The 15,402-nt window shown below is 48.8% G+C and overlaps 1 protein-coding gene across 1 annotated transcript in view; it reads left to right on the top strand.

The window, feature by feature from the left end:
• Nucleotides 1-15,402, top strand: part of CCDC33 (coiled-coil domain containing 33) — a 136,444-nt gene that overhangs the window by 21,468 nt on the left and 99,574 nt on the right. The window contains exon 3 of the mRNA XM_006866491.1: nucleotides 10,528-10,681. Within this exon, the coding sequence (XP_006866553.1) occupies nucleotides 10,528-10,681 (154 nt within the window). The remainder of the gene's footprint in view (nucleotides 1-10,527; nucleotides 10,682-15,402) is intronic.

The following is a 15,402-nucleotide window of genomic DNA, read 5'->3' as shown; positions in this document are numbered from 1 at the left end:
TCATGCCCTTGTCCAGGGACTGATCCCTCCTGATAACATGTTCAAAGTACCAGGGACAAAGTCTCTCTATCCTGGCTTCTAAAGAGCATTCTGACTGTACTTCTTCCAACACAGATTTGTTCGTCAGGCAGTTTTTGGCACTTTTAATATTCTCCTCCTACTCTGCTAACAAGGTTGAGCCCAGGCCCTTTACTCTGCCACATACCTACAGGGATGGCAGAAAATTCTACGAGCAAAGGCACAATCATATAACTAGCTGTGGTCAGATCCCAGTGTTGTTTCCATGTTTATTATCCTTGACTCTGGTTCTCAGTGTTACCTGCCTACAGCTCCATCTAGGAGTTCCCCAATCTCACCCTATTCTACCTTTCCCCGTTTCTCTTCTTGGGATGTTACACATTCAGGACCAGACACCAGGGATCCTGACCTGTGGGCCCTGAGCTCCCAGTTGGCCCCTGAAGTTGGTTCTCATCTGCCCATCCAACCTGGATTACAGGTCCAAGAAGTGTGCATGGGGACCCTGAAGAGGAGACAGATTGTTTTGATCTGATTCATAGCTTCAAGGAAACATTTTCAACAGCTGGCAGAATCCCCTACAAAGATGCTCCTAATGTATATATGTTGTTGTTAAGTGCCGTTGAGCTGGTTCTGAGGAGCAGCTGTTGGGTTTGAACCACCAAATTGGCAGCTAGAAGTCCAGTGCTCATCCATGAGCAGACATCAAGAAGTTCATGGGAAAATTCCATTCTCTTTTCTTTCCATTTTTCCATGAACTCAAATAGCATTATCGATTCGTTTTCTTTTGTGAATTCCATTGTTTTTGTTGTTAGTTGCTGTTGAGTTAGTTGCAACTTAGGCGACCCCACGTGAGCACAGTACAACTTCTCTGTAGGGTTTTCAAGGCTGTGACCTTTGGGAAGCACATCTCCAGGCCTGTGTTTTTAGGTGCCTCTGGGTAGGTTCTAACTGCCAGCCTTAAGTCAAGCGCTTAACTACCTGCACCTGGTGACATTTACAGTTTTGGGGTTTTTTTTTAGTCCTCTTTATGTATTAGGAATATTAATCCTTTAATATATATTGCAAATATCTTCTCCAGTTTGTCTTTTTTTTTCCTTTTCGTATTAACGGTGAATCTTGAACTGTTATAAAAGTTCGTATGACTTTTTTTAAATTGTGAACTTCTTTATTTATTGTGAATTGGATGAAAATTTACACAGAGTATCATTGGCTTTGCATTCAGCAATTCATCCACATTTGTTTCATTTCGTTGATTGTAATCCCGTCGGTGTAACATCACTTATCCCACTTCCTCCCTGAGCTTCCTGTTTCCATTCCTCCTTTTTTCCTAACTCTTCTGAGCTTGGTCTTTGGGCACATGTCGCCCGTTTGATCTCAGATGGTTGATTATCCTAAGGTACCTCCCCAGTGTTACTGTTCCTTCTACAAACTTGTCTATTGTTTGGCCAAAAATCGAACCGCAGGGAAGAGTTCAGTTCCAGACCTGAGGGGTGACAAAGGATCACAGTTTTAGGGGTTCCCACCAGTCTCCATCTAACCAGTAAGCTGGTCTTTTTTATGTTTTGCAATTTGTTCCACATTTTTCTCCCCTTCTATCCAGAACTTTCTAATGTGGTTCCTTTCAAAGCCGTTGATAGTGATAGTCAGGCACCATCTAGTTCTGGTTTTAGAGTCACGGAGACTGATGTTTGTGTGGTTCATTGGCTCATTGTTCTAATTGTTGCCATACATCTTCAGTTTTCACATTCTTCTTTTCTCCAGATAGGGAGAGAAAAACAGTTGTACCTTAAATGACCACTCATAAGTATTTAAGACTTCAGTCTCGTCTCAGCAGAATAGGATGCAGAACGTTGTCTTCGTGGGCTATATATATGTTACGCCAATTGACTTTGGTGTTCCCCGAGACCATGGTCCTGAGCCCTCAGACCCAGTGACTCATTCCCTCAGGTGTTTAGTTATTTCTAAGAAGTTTTCAAAACTGTGCTCCCACACACTCCACCACATTTACAACTACATTTGCAGCAAAGGTAAATACCCATGTACAGATACCTTCTGTCTAACCTATAGGTATCTGCGGGTGTACCCCCCATTCTCCTTCCCACACCCATTCAATCTGTCCTTCTATCCTTGCACCTACTCAGAGAGGGTTCTGGTTGTTGTTAAATGCTGTTGAGTCGGTTCTGACTCATAGCGACCCTGTATAGGGTTGCAGAGATGCAGCTAGCGGGTTTGAACTACTGACCTTGTGGTTCCCAGTCCAGTGCTTATCCTACAGTGTTATACCAGGACATGTAGAGGGGTAGACACATGCTAAATCGGGTGCAGAGGAAGGCAATATACAATAAAAAGGAAGTTGGCAAAAAAAAAAAAAAAAATGATGGGGACAGGGAAAAACGCTGTCAGGAGTGAAAGAGTTGAAGACAACGGGTTGTTACAGGTGAATGCTGCTAGACACAATCCTGCAGTAATGGTGCTCTATAAGTAGATACTTGGGTATGAATTTTTTACTGTCATCTATCAATCCTTTTCTTTATGATTTCTTACTTATAACCTCTCTTACTCCAATATCAAGGAGCTCTGGTAGGATATTGGTTGTGAATTGAGCTGCTAATGTCAGGGTCAGCAGTTTAAAACTACCAGCTGTTCCATGGGAGAAAGATGAGGCTTTCTGCTCCCGTAAAGATGTATAGCCTCGGAAACCCTATACAGGGTCACTATGAGTCAGAACTGACTCCACGCCACAAAACCACCACCACCACTCCAATACCATGGAGTCTTGGATAAGCACTAGACTGCACAGTTGATTTGAACAGCAAGGTTGGCTCAAACTCACCAGCAACTCTTCAGAAATTCTGTACAAGGTCGCTATGAGTTTGGAACTGACTTGATGGCACTTAATAAATCCAATACCACAACTCTTACTGCTTCTGTCAATGAATGGTACCATGTGCTTGAGCAGATGCCCAAGTGAGTACACACTGTGTCCCAGGGACCTCCCCACGTGCAGAGAATCAGAGTTAGGGGTGTTGTTGTTAAGTGTCGTCGAGTCTGTTCCAACTCACAGCAACCTTCAATAGGGTTTCCAAGGAATGACTTGTGGGTTGGAACCGCTGGGCTAGCAGTTCAAACCAACCTTGCAATCTGATGCATTATCCTGCAGCGCAACACCAGAGTTAGGACAGTGATGGCAATAAGAAAGCCTTGTGGTGTACGGTTAAGTGCTCGGCTGTTATCTAAAAGACTGTGAGTCCATTTCCTAATCTGTAAAAGGGCCATGGGAAGGCTGTAACTGGTATAGCTCACGGCACCCATGCATGCTTCCCTCCTAACTACAAACACTGTAATTCCCAGGCAAGTTCAAATGCTGGAACTAAAGGCAATATGAGGACCATTTTTAACTCAAAGCCCTGGGATAGAGCTAGAAAAACAGGCTCACCGGGACCTCAGTTCAAATGGTGATCAATCAGGGACAGCCAGGTCTCCTTCCCAGTCCAGTACCCCTTCCTCTGCCCTAGCAGAACCTCTCCAGTGGATATGTTCAGATGAAGGTCCCTTCCGGAGGGTGATGTTGGCTTCTTGGCCTCTCACAGCCTCTCAGATTGCTGGGGACAAAGGGATGGTAAGAGACAGATGTGGGGGACAGAGGGGTCTGTCTCCTTCCATCCCTCTCCCCACCACAAACAACTAGGCCCCTGCCCAAGAGAGCTGAATATAACGGGCCATTAATTCCCTCACTACTGAGTCTATCCTCCCCCTCTCTCACCCCTACACTTCCCATATCCAGAAACACCTTGAGTGACAGCCCAGGTTTCCCCTGGATACCTGCTGGCCAACCCTGGTTTACTGAGGACAAGGGAGCCAGTGTGGTGAATGAGGTGTTAGAATGAGCATCTTCTGAACCTGCCCACATGCCAGATCCCAGCGGCATAGTTGAGAGTGTTGCACATTGGGAGTAGGCGGCCTGCAGGACTCACAGCCAGCCCCAAGTCCTGCTTGGAAAAGTCGGCCACTGATTTCTACTCTGGGGGGCACAGATGGCTAAACACTTGAGTACTAGCTGAATTCATCCAAAGGTACCTCCGAAGACAGACCTGGCAATATGCTTCCGAAAGATCACAGCCTAAAAACTCTTTCCAGTTGTACTCTGCACACATGGGGTCACCGTGAGTTGGAACTGACTCCATAGCATCTAACAACAACAACAGTAGTGGGGCAGTTAACTGAGAGTGCGCCTGAAAATCCTATGTGAGCCCCAGGTCTGCTCCTGGCCCAGAGGAGACAGCCAGCAAGAATGTGCTCATCACACCCCACAGATGGGTTTGGGGGATCTGAGACTTAGGAAGGCTCTCACATCATCCAAGGATCACTTCCCAAACACCTTCTATCCACTGATAAATTGAGGAACAATGCAGGCCTGGGGCTCAGGGCACCCACTGATCCTGCTGCAGGTATATCTCTGGAGGAGCCATGCAGAGGCCCTTTCAGACATGGAAAGAAATGAGGTTGGAAGGCCCAGTCCACTGCCTGCCCCACATCCAGGCCTCACACTGGGCCCCAATCTTCCCTGACCCTGAGCCCAGCCTGCCCAGCAGGCACATGCCTGCATGCCTCTCCAGAAAGCTCCAGCCTGCCAGCTGGCATCACACTCAGCAGTGAAACCCGAGAAGTTCTCGCCAAACCCTCTGCAAGTTTGATTTTCAAGAAGGAAGACAGTCCCTGAGGGGGAAGCACAGAAGGGTAACAAAGGCAGCAAGATGACTGCTGGGGAGCCAGTCAGAGCACTAGGGCAAATGGGCATGCTGGGCCCTGACTTCTGAGACCCTAGGGAGCAAGGGACAGACCCTGAGCCCTGACTACAAAAGGGGGTCAGGGCTGCTGTTCTAGGCTCCAGTCAGGAATCTGGGAGCAAGAGGGACATTAGTCACCTCCTCCAGCCTCATTGCAGGAACCTCAGACATGCCAACTACCAGGAAGAAAAAATCACAAACCAGCCCCCTTGCCAGGAGGCTATTGAGGGTCACAGAGGTAGTACAGAGGTGGGGGCAGGGTTGGGTTGAAATCTAGGCCTCTTAATCACCCCTTCCCAGACTGCTAGACTCATTTCTACTCAAGAAAATCAGGAAACCAAGCCTGCTGAGGTGGGTGGAGTAGAGGACACATAGTTAGTTAAGGAAAATGTGGTGAGGAAAGAACATGGGGAAGGAAGTAGGTCGCTCTCATTAACACCTCTGCAGATGGTGACACAAGTGAGGGGGGTCCCAAGGGATGGGGAGGGGCGCTCTCTTCAGTCAGAGGAAGGAGAGGGGCTTCTCTGTGATGTGGGCACTTCTGGGGCAAGAAGCTTCCTCCCCTCCTAATTAGTCATCTTGTTACTTGGGGAGCAGAGTCTGGGGGAAGAGCACTGGCTGGGAACTGTTAGGGAGCTTAGTTTGAAGAAACAGCTTGGAGGGGCGTGGGGAGGCTGATGTGAATGGAGCTGAGAGAAGGTCGGGTCACCTGGCCACATTGCCTAGGGCCTCATGCACCAGGGTACAACTCTGAGTGAAGCAGAAGCCAATGACAAGATTTTTTTTTTTTTTTTTAAGTTTTTATTGTGAGGTTTACATGGGAGAACATCAGCTTTACACTCATCCTATCGTATTTCGTTTCATTGCATTGATTACAATCCCCTCCATGCATCATCATATAACCCCAAAGGTGACACCACACAGGCCCACCCCCCCAGCTGCCAGCACACAGCCCCTCTCCCTCCCTGAGTCCAGTGTCCCTAGCCTCTCCATCTGTCCACGTCATTGTCTTTGTCTCCATCACTGGCGTCACAGCCTCTCTGGGTAGGGTCCTGCTCTCCACTCTTCTCACTTGATGGTCCCAGGGACCTCTGCAAAATTGACAAAGACCTCTCCTCCTTTTGTCTACCTCTATATTTCCTACCCTTACAGTCAGTCCTGATGGCAATTATTCACTATTGTACCACAAGAGTCTTATCCCCATTTCCTTCGCCAGCCTGGTCCCTACAGATTAGAAATCATTCAGTGGTGATTCTACCTTCCCCCACCCCATCTGGAACTAGGCTCCCTCTTGAAAGCTTGTAAGCCAGTTACTTCTTGCCTTTATAGGCCTCCCCATTTTGGGTAGCCAATTTCTAAGTTGCCAATCCTTGTCAACCCTGTGTACCGAGGGGTGGGAGTGATCCTCACTGTAAAGATTTGTTCCCTTTTTTGAGCTACCACATCCATAAGTATACGTAAAGTTCATCAAATCGTAGCAGGTTACTCTTCCCGCCCCACCCCCCTTCTTTCTTCTTCTAGTCGAATTCTGATCATCCAGCCATCAAAGCCAGGTCAGATGGGTACTATCTGCAAGTATGGGTGTTCTTGTGCATCTCCCCTCATTTTATATCAGCTGGACGCTTCACTCTCTGCTTTAGTCCCCTGTGGCCATGTCACTGCCACTGGGGGGTCTTGCCATATTGCTGGCCATTCAGGTCTCCACCCGGGTTCACAGGGGACTATTGAATGTGGTCGGGCTTAGCTCACAACTTCATTGTTGTTTTTTCCCCCTCTTCCCCTTATCGGTGACCAACATGGTCACCAGCCAGACCACATGCTTGCTCATGTATTGCCCTTGAGTCTCAGTCTTGGACGGGGGTTTGCTCTGAGGGGTCCCAACCACTTGCCTTGATGGCTCCCAGGTGAACAGCTTACTTGTTCTTGTAGTAATCAATCAGACTGCCATTATTGTTTCTGATTTTCCTGCCAGACTTCCTTTCACCAAGTATCTTCTGTTCTTCTAGCCTCTCCAGGCTGGTCTACTCATCCTTTCCAGTGGATATTTCCTACCTCAGTTGGTTCTGGATGGAGTTCTAGATTCCACCTATGGTCTTGTGCAATGTAAAGGATCCACAAGAAGCCTCTTTCACTGGGCAACTTCTAGCCCCCTTTAAGGTATTCCAATCAATTATAGGCTGAAGATGGACTTACAAGCTTTCTGTAGTGATGATTCTGGCTATTCCTTTCTCCCCCCCTCAAGTGTCTATTTTACAATGGTAGACAAGGGAAACCAAGTTTCAAAAGACAGCCAAGCATCTTAACATTATTTCCTTCTTTTATCCCTTCAAACCATGCCTCAATCCCTGTATCACGGAGCCCTGTTGTTCCAAGGTTGTGCATACATCATCATTTATCTCTGTCCCACTTAGCCCATGTGAATCTGCCTAACTGTTCTCCCATCAGCCTTGTTTTTCCATTTTCCTCCCTGTTCTTGAGTATTGCCCCACCACCACCACCACTGGCCCCCAAGCTATCCTATGTCTATTCCCTACCCTGTGCTCTATCTTCCCCTCCCTCCCTCTCCTCTTCTCATCCCATACATCCTGGGCAGAGCTGGTTTATAACCAGGTCTCTAGACACTCAGTGCCCCTCAAGAGTTGGCCAGACTGAGCCAGAGACCCAGTATTCTACTGGTGCCACCAGGGCCAAAGCCCTCACAAGGATACGGACCTCACTTTTCTTTGGGCCTCAGTCTTCCTATCGGTGTTCTCAAGGGTCTCCATGGGCCCTTACCACTATGAAGACACTCCTACCAGACCAGGGCCTGACCTGGAATGCTAAGCGTGGGAGGCTGGGCTCTCCAGATTCAAAAGCCAGCCCGTCTAACCGCCTCTGTGCCCTTCACATAGCTGGTACTGATTAACCAGCAGGAGGGGCAAGGGTTATTCCCCAGAAACACCCCTCTGCCCCCCATCTTCAGTTCTGCCACCTTCTCTTACTCTCTCTCTACTACATCTAAAGTCCAACAGCCTCCTTGGAGCCTCAGAAAGCCCCTCCACCCTGCTTCACTCCCAGTTTTCTCTTCTCTGGTTTGTCTCCCCAACTGCCTTCATGGAGCATCTCCCAACCTTTAAGGTCTCCTGTTAAAAGAGTGTGGCAGGGGATGTCTGATGCCCTCTAACTTCACAAGGGGGAGAGAGAATCACCATCAGCATCAGTCCAAGGTGGATTTCTATGAAGTTGAGGTCAAACATGCCTACTTTCTCCAATCTTTTTACCTGTTCTGACATCACCTGTCCCCCCGCACAGCACTCTACTTCTCTGCTGGGGTTCAATAACTCACTGAAATGGCCATACAGAACTCACAGACAATACAATTATGGGGTTTATTAGGGAAGTGGTGGTGGCTGTGTGCCGTGGAGTCGGTTCCGACTCATAGTGACGCTCTACAGGGTTTCTGAGGCTGTAAATCTTTACGGGAGCAGAACGCCTCATCTTTCTCCCAAGGAACAGCTGTTAGTTTCGAACTGCTGACCTTGCGATACGCAGCCCAATTCGTAACCACTACGCTGCCCAGAGCTCCTTATTAGGGAAATAACAGATTATAATTCAAGAGCAGGAAAAGTTTATGATCTAATTCTTTAGTCAAGACAGCTTCTACATTGTGCCCACAGGCAGGCCTCTCTCTGGCCCTCCGGCCCTCACCCCTTGGACCTACCCAGTCTTTGTCCTGCTTGGAAAAGTGTTACAAAGATCTTTAGCTTCACTGAAAAATGATCAGAGGAAGTCTCGTGCTCAAAGGCATTCAGCTCTATCACTCTGTAGGCTGAGAAGCCTGCAGTGCCATTTCCTGCCGGTCTCCTTGTTCTGCGGCCTTTGTTGCCTCCATTTTTCTTCCATTCTTCATTGGTGTCTCTTTGCCGTCTCTGGTGTAATCTATAGCTCTCGCACTATCTCCTGGGTCTAGGAGGTTCTCAGCACAGGGATCTTAGGTGCACAGGACCCACTTCTTCCTTGGCGGTAGTGAGGTTTTCCCTGCCCACTTCTGGCATGGCTCATTTTAAGTCTATTGGAATAGCAAAACCGACAAATCACTTCATTGGGACTCCAGACACTGTATTTGCATTGCCCCACCCCTATGAGGAGGAACCCTGGTGGCTAAGTGGGTTACATTTAGGTTGTAAACTACAGGGTCTGCCGTTCGAACCCACCAGCCATTTGATGGGAGAAAGATGAGGCGTTCTGCTCCCGTAAAGAAAATCCCGTAAAGATTTTCTGTTCCTATAAAGATTTACAGCCTCAGAAACCCTATACAGGGCTGCTATGAGTCAGAAGTAATTTGACAGCACACACCAACAACCCCTGCCAGGTTGTTATATACCTGATTTGAATTATTAGCAAGCTATCCAATCCCCTTGGTAGGCCACAAGCACCTTATTTGCATAGCCCCTCCCAATCATTTGGTGAAAGAAAGGCCATTTAAAAGCAATCCGTCATGCCACACCTCCTCTTCCCAGAAGCCTTCCCTGACTGCCCCAGCCAGCTACATGGCCTGTCTCCTCTCAGCAACACATATCACCCTGGTACTTAAGGCTGTGGCCCCATGACTGTTGAACCCCTGCACATGTTTCTATTTAGGACAACCAGCCTAGGAGACCCTGCGTATGAGCGGGCACCTTGTCCTCCCTACTGGCCCATGAGGTTCCCTGGGTATATGATGGAGATGGTACCTGGGACTGACAAATTCATTAATTTCCATTAATGTGTTGAGTGGCCATGGATACTGGTAAGATTTGTAAATTTAAAGTGCTGTACACAAGAGATGACAGGTGGTCTGAAGTGAGGTGACAATCTATTAATGATGGCCAGTTGCTAGGACCTTAAAAGCAGATGGAATTCCAGGATTTCAGGCAAGGATATCTGCAAACGCAAAGGCTTAGTGGTGGGATTGGGCTTGAAAGGTGAGATGATCTGATGTTAAAGAGCAAGAGGTTAGGTGTGGGACAGGGGCATTCCTGCCCCTTCAGCTTGCTCTCATTCTGGCAGGGTTGTAGAGAGCAGCAACAGTAGGGAGGCATGGAAAGTTCTTGAGCTGGAGAGTTACAGTGGAGATGGTACTTTTGACTGACCAAGAAGCTCTGGTAGGGTAGTGGTTACGAATCGGGCTGCTAACCTGAAGGTCAGCAGTTCGAAACTACCAGCGGTTCCGTGGGAGAAAGATGAGGCGTTCTACTCCCATAAAGATTTACAGCCTCGGAAACCCTATGCAGGGTCACTATGAGTCGGAACCGACTCCACGGTACTTAACAACAACGTTGGCCCAGGATCAGACAGTGTTCCGTTCTGCCATGCATAAGGTCGCTATGAGTCGGTACTGACTCGATGGCACCTAACAACAACAAGATGGCTACAGCCAAGAGTGGAGGTCTGGAGGGGGCAGGCTGGAGGTAAGAAGACCTAGAGGGAAGTGGTCCTGCCTCATTCTACAAGAAGTGGTGGGTGCAGAACTTGGGACAGAGGCCAGGGAAAGATAGAGATGGGGACTGAGGGGTAGAGCTAGCAAGAAAATGAGGCCAAAGGCAACTACTGCTGTAATTCCAGGCTGAGTCGGGGAATGATTGGGAGACAGTCACTAGAGGGGAACTGTGAGGGAAGCCAGAGGCCATAGAATGGCAGTTAAGAGAGGTGGCCACACGAGGACAGACCACTCAGGCCTAGCTCTTCCCACAGGACTCTGAAGACCCACAGGAGCCCCTGGACATCTCTCAGAACACGGAGTCTGGCATCAGCCACCTGTCCCCCTCTAATAAGGAAACCATCGTTGTCACTCTCCACGGAGCTATCAACCTACCTGCCTGCAAAGATGGGTCTGAGCCATGGCCCTACGTGACAGTGTGAGTCCCAGCTGACAGTGGGGGATGGGCAGGGTGTTGGGCTGTGACAAAGACCAGGTATGGGTATTTGGAATATGAGCACACAAATATTCACAACTGGACAGGGATACCCAAAGGGGACTCGCACAGGGCTCTGCAAACGTATGGCCTGCTTCTCATCCTCCCTGTCTCCCCGACTGGTGCATGGACTGCAGCCTCCAGGGCTGAAGAAGTGAAGATGTCAAGAGATCTCAACTTGGTCAAACTCTAACCTCAGAGGGCAGAGCCCTTATATGCAAGGGCAAGGCTGGGCTCAGTGAGGGGTAATGGCCACAGTAAGGCTGGAGCAAGGCTCTCCTGACCTCTGGGTGCCGTATCCCACCATGCTCAACCCTAGAGTAGGGTTCTCACAGCCATCCTCTTCCTTGACCCCCAACTCCCACCACTTTCCCAGTGGTGGGGGCTTCACTCCTTCTGTCCTTTGATGCAACTCCACACCGTCCCCACTCCCCAGTTGCTGCCTGGAGTGCACACTTCTCACAGCCTGGTATCCAAGAGCTGTCTGGCCACCTCATAGGTCTCATATCTTCCAGAAGGGCACGGAGACAACACGGTCTCCAGCCAGCTAGTCCTCAGTATGGACACTGGACATCAGCTTAGTTTTGATTGTAAAGCACTATGCACTACTCCCCCTCCAGCAAGCTTGTGGTCTCTCAGCTCCTGCAATAGACAGACATTCCAGAGCCTGTGCTTCCCACCAAACTACCTATGCCTCCCCTCCCCACTAATCCCAACATCCTTCAGTTCCTGCCTGAAGGGGTTTTGCCCAAGCCCTCTCAACCTACACCTTCAAAACCTTGTTCATGAGGTCACCTCCCCCAGGCAGCCACCAGAGTTCTACTTTTCCTCCTCTGGAACTTCACAGCCACAACATACCTCGAACTAATTTACAGAGACATCCTTTATGTGCACCTGTTAGGACCTGGGGCTCTTCCTCTGTCCCCCAAACTGGACTAACCCAAGGACAGACCTCAGTGTCCTCTTCTATGTCCCCAACAATGCACCCCAGTATAGGTCAAGAGAGTGACTGAGACAAACACTGGTTACTATAGCAACAGCCCCTACCCCCAGCACACACATACACTGAAAGGGAAATCAAAGCTGTGCTGGAGACCAACAGGTGAACACACTTGCTTGCCTCAAATGCTTCATCACCAGCCCGACTCCTCGGCCCTCCCCTCCCCCAACGCCATTTTCGTGGTGGCGGAAGGACAGGTGGCACAGAGCGGGGTTGGCTGGAAGGCTGGTTTCTAGCTGGGATCGCGCCTTCTCCCCTCAGCTATTTCCATAAACCAATTATCGCCGATCATCTCGGGAGATGGAGGTGCTGCCTATCACCAATCCAGTCCGGGCGGCGGGGCGGGGAGCTGGGCGGCCGCCGAGCTCCTCAGCAGGCACTACGACCCGCGCCGTCACCCCGTTGCCATGGGAACAGGCTGCGGAGCCGAATCGGCAGAACCTGGGTGGAGGGTCTGGTGAACTGGGCACACCCGAGCCTGCCTGCCCCCTCCCAGAGGCGTGGTCCTGCCCCCTCCCAGGCGCGTGGGTCCGAGAGAGGCGGGAGATGTGGATGTGTGGGGGCGGTGGGAAGCACACACCATCCCACCCAGGGAGGGGGCAGGGAGCCGGCCTGTTAATGGTAGTGCTAATGAGATGCAAATGAGCAGAGAAGGGAGGGATTCCAGGAATGGAGACCCAGCTGTCAGGATCTGAAGGGGACTTTCAGTGCTAGCCCCCAGCCCCAGGCAGGAACCCCAAAGGGGTTCCTTAGAGGCCCTGAATCCTGGAAAGAATACACAGAAACAGCATAAAATAAGCATAAGAAAATCTACTAAAGTTTTCATTTTTCCTATGATGAATACTTAAGTGCTTAAAAAAAAATTTTTTTTTTTAAATACACTAGTGTCTCATTCTTTCAAAGCATGTTTTCTCATCTTTTTGTTGCTCATGCTAAACCTGGCTTGTGGTCCTGTAGGATAAGCACTGGACTGCTAACAACAAGGTCCAAGATTCAAACCCACTTAGGAAAACTACACAGGGTTGAGATGCGTGTGAACCATCCCTACAGCCACTTAACAACAACAACAACAAAGCTTAATCGCCTGGCTTAGTTTCCTGCACTGTATAGAGGTCCCAGCCACCCCACCTCAGAGTGGAGAGCCAGGAGGCCTAGGGTCCCTGCCTCCCCGCTGGCTCTGCCCTCCTTGATGGGATTATTACAGACTTCCAGCAGGCAGGCCCAGGGACTGATGGGACTGAGCATGCCTGGTTAGGGGGAGTGGACCCTATTGGTGGGAAGCTGAAGAGGGGTCAGGCCCAAAAGTGTGGTTTCCCTTGTTTGTGGCCTGGCCACCTCACCTCTTATATGAGCCTTGAGTCATTGTAGTGAGTTTGTGTCTTCCTGCCCATGACTATTCCAAGACCAACTGGTTCACTTGGGCAGCAGACTCACTTGCTCATCTTGTGGTTCTGCCACTCTCCATCTGTGCCATTCATCTGGCTTCCAATCTGAGCACACTTCTCCACTGAAACAACTTTCTCTAAAGTCACAAGTGAACACCATGCCTAGCCCCATGTCCAATGGGTATTTCATCTTTTGTGGTCTCTTGGTGATGTTAGTCCCTCACTAGATTTGAAGCTCACTCTTCTCTTGGCCTCAGAAAGGTGAGCCAACAGAATGAGGGAATCTTTGAACAATGTCGTTAAGATCACATGCAAGTAAAATTTTGCTGAAGTAATTAGAAAATGGTTGCAACCGTACATTGACAGGAAACTGCCAGAAATTCAAGCCAGATTCAGAAGAGGATGTGGAATGAGGGTATCATTGCTGAAATCAAATGGATCTTGGCTGAAAGTAGAGAATACCAGAAAGATATTTCCTTGTGCTTTATTGACCATACAAAGACATTCGATTGTGTGGATTGTAATAAACTATGGATAACACTGCAAAGAATGAGTATTCCATAACACTTAACTGTGCTCATGAAGAATCAATCCATTGGCCGAAAAGAATCATTTGCACAGAACAAGGGGATACTGAATGATTCAAAATCAGGAATAGTGTGCACCAGGGATGTATTCTTTCACTATACTTATACAATCTCTATGTTGTTGTACAAGTCAGTTCCAACCCATAGCGACCCTGTACAGGGTTTCTGAGGAGCAGCTGGTGAGCTTCAACCACTGACCTTGCAGTTCAAACGGCTTTGCAGTCTGGCGCATTAACCCACAGCGCAGCACCAGGACTCCTACAGTCTCTATACTAAACAAATAATCTGAGCTGGATTATATGAAGAAGAATGTGGTATCAGGATTGGAGCAAGAGTCATTAACAACCTGTGACATGCAGATGACACAACCTTGTTTGATAGAAGCCAAGAGGACTTGGAATACTTACTGACAAAGATCAAACTATACAAATACCCATTTGATTCAGTATGGACTGTGCCTCAATGTACAGAAAATAAAAATATTCACGAGTGGACCAATAAATACCATCATGGTAAATGGAGAAAAAAATTAAAATTGTCAAAGACTTTATTTTGTTTGGATCCACAATCAACATTCATGGAAGCGGCAGTCAAAAAATCAAACGGTGTATTGCGTTAGGCAAATCTGATGCACAAGACCTCTTTAAAGTGTTAAAGAGCAAATACAAATACGTCAGTTTGAGGACTAAGGTGTGACTGACCCAAGCCATGGTATTTTCAATCACCTCATATGCATGTGAAAGTTGGACAATGAATAAGGAAGACTATAGAAGAATCCATGCATCTGAATTATGGTGTTGGAGAAGAATATTCAAGGTGTCATAGACTGCCAGAAGAACAAAGAAGTACAGCCATAATGCTCCTTAGAATTCATGATGGTGAGACTTGGTCTCCTGCACTTAGGACATGTTATTAGGAGGAACAAGTCCCCATCATGTTTGGTAAAGCAGAGGGTCAGTGAAAAGACAAACTGAGGTGGAAAGAAGACAAACTGGGGTTGGGATGGCCCAGAGTTGGTCCAGTGCCCCTGATTCCTTGAGTGGCCTCAAGCTACTCCCTGCCCTTCTCTGAGCCTCATTCTTCCCATGGCCAGGATGTAAGTTTTGGCCTCCAAGCTGTCCCAGGCCTGGCCTGATCTGATAGTCTGCAGCCAGCTGCCTTCATGGTGTGGTCTCGGCCTGGGAAACAGTTCTTTAGAGAAAACAAGAGTCCCAGCTGTACAAATCAGAGGCAGTTTCCACACCCAAGCCTTCTAGGTGAGGGCCCAGACCCAGGGTCTCCCTGTTGGCCTGGGCCTAACTCAAGCACCTGTCAGTCTCTGACCTATCAGTCAGAGAACAGCAGGGATCAGAAAGGCACTGACAGGTGGGGGTGTGAGGAAGGGACCAGCCTGGAGACAGCCTATAGGGTTCTGACCCTTAGCCAAAGGCTGGGTAGCTGGGCTGCCAGGGCTGGCCTGTTGCCCAGAGCTAAGCAATGGGGACAGAGCCAGTACTAGGATGGGAAGCATTGCTTCTGCTATGCAGGCTTGGCACAGACCAGGGAAGAAGGAGGGGAACAGAGCAGGGTCAGTTACAGTCAGGCTAAGGGAACTTTGACTTTCTTGGATAAATGTGAGCCCTGTGACCCCAGTCACACACTGAGCCCTGATCCTGGTCACACACTGAGCCCTGACCCTGGTCACACACTGAG

The sequence above is a fragment of the Chrysochloris asiatica genome, unplaced genomic scaffold (assembly GCF_000296735.1).
Source record: "Chrysochloris asiatica unplaced genomic scaffold, ChrAsi1.0 scaffold00092, whole genome shotgun sequence".
NCBI lineage: Eukaryota > Metazoa > Chordata > Mammalia > Afrosoricida > Chrysochloridae > Chrysochloris > Chrysochloris asiatica.
The sequence above is the reverse complement of the archived record's forward strand: the minus strand, read 5'-3'. Positions and strand labels throughout refer to the sequence as shown.